Source organism: Rhizophagus irregularis, chromosome 21 (assembly GCF_026210795.1).
Source record: "Rhizophagus irregularis chromosome 21, complete sequence".
Classification (NCBI taxonomy): domain Eukaryota; kingdom Fungi; phylum Glomeromycota; class Glomeromycetes; order Glomerales; family Glomeraceae; genus Rhizophagus; species Rhizophagus irregularis.
Window position 1 is genome coordinate 1,849,429 of NC_089449.1, and position 1,364 is coordinate 1,850,792.

A 1,364-nucleotide genomic window follows, 5' to 3' on the forward strand; every position below is an offset into this window, starting at 1 on the left:
TATGAAATAGTGTTTGGAATCATGTAACAGTTATTTAGAACTCTGAAAATACATATGGAGGTCATAAATGATCGGCAAGATTTTAGCCTAAAATAAGCAACTTTTCAGGACCGGAATTATGATAATGCTGGCCTGTATCAAAACGGACAATAAAATTTAGGCCGGCACTATCTAAAAAAGGCAAGATTTTCATGAAAATTTAGGTTCTTTTTAAGCAAACTCAAATGTGACCTTTTTATGTATTTTTCAGGATCCTAGTTATTTGAATAACTCGAGTCATTTAGCCAGATATAATATAGTTAAAATTCTAATTGGGCATTAAATCCTTAAATTTAACTGAGTTAAAATCATAATTCGGGCTAAAAATTATGTAAATCATTACTATAAAAGGAAATTTAACTTATTCGAATATTATTCAAATACACTTTATAAATTTAAATGAATACTCAAGTATATTCGAATATATTTGATTCCAAACACTATTAGGCCAAGTAAATAAATTTATTCGTTTCTTATGACCGGGCGGGTCATGTAAATGTTACGAAAAAATAAAAAAATTTATTTTATTTGGTCAGTACGATTTTAGTTTTGACCAATCATAGTCATAAAAAAATAATTTTTTTTTCCACCCGGTGACCTGAGCAAAAAATTTATTAAATCAACCAATCATCATCTAGGAATCGGCTAAATTTTTTTGAAAATAAATTTTTTTTCCGGGTGGCCGGGTCAAATTTAGCAATTTTTTTTCATGAGAAACGAATAATTTTATTTCTTTGGCCTTATGAAAGTGTATTTGAATGCCAGTCTGCAGATATAGTTAAAAAATATGAAGTAGGAAAAAAATATATAACTACAATGCTACTAAATAGAAAATATACATGGGTAAAGTGTTTTATATTAAAACATTTCACGGTAAGAATACAATTCATATAATGCGTAGAATCAGAAATGCGTTAATACAGAAGGCTGTACAGTCAAGCTTTTTTCTTTCACAAATTCAAGAATCAATTAAAAATTGGCTAGAATTTGAGTTAATTAAGAATCGTTATTTAATTTGAAAATTCTTAACATTACAGTATACACAACCCTTTATTATTCAAATGTTTTTTAAAACCATGAAAAAGTATCTCACTAAATCAATTCATGATGCACATTATAAGCAAATATACCAATCTGTATATTATTGTACACATCAAGTACCATTTTCTGAAATTTCAGCATTAGATAACGATTCATTTGAACCCTTTTTTAATAAAAAAGTAGATAATTCTATTGAAACACTTATTGAAGCTGATGAGAATCAGGAACTTAATTTAAAATCCTTAATTTCAATGGTTAACTCAAGCAATATTTTAAAAATTTGA

At 27.1% G+C, this 1,364-nt stretch overlaps 1 protein-coding gene across 1 annotated transcript; it reads left to right on the forward strand.

Moving 5' to 3' along the window:
* Positions 1–1,115: 1,115 nt before the first annotated feature.
* Positions 1,116–1,364, forward strand: OCT59_013858 (uncharacterized protein; the record flags this gene model as incomplete). Its single annotated transcript, XM_066141784.1, has 1 exon — positions 1,116–1,364. The coding sequence occupies one exon, from the start codon at positions 1,116–1,118 to the stop codon at positions 1,362–1,364; it is 249 nt and encodes an 82-aa protein (XP_066001882.1).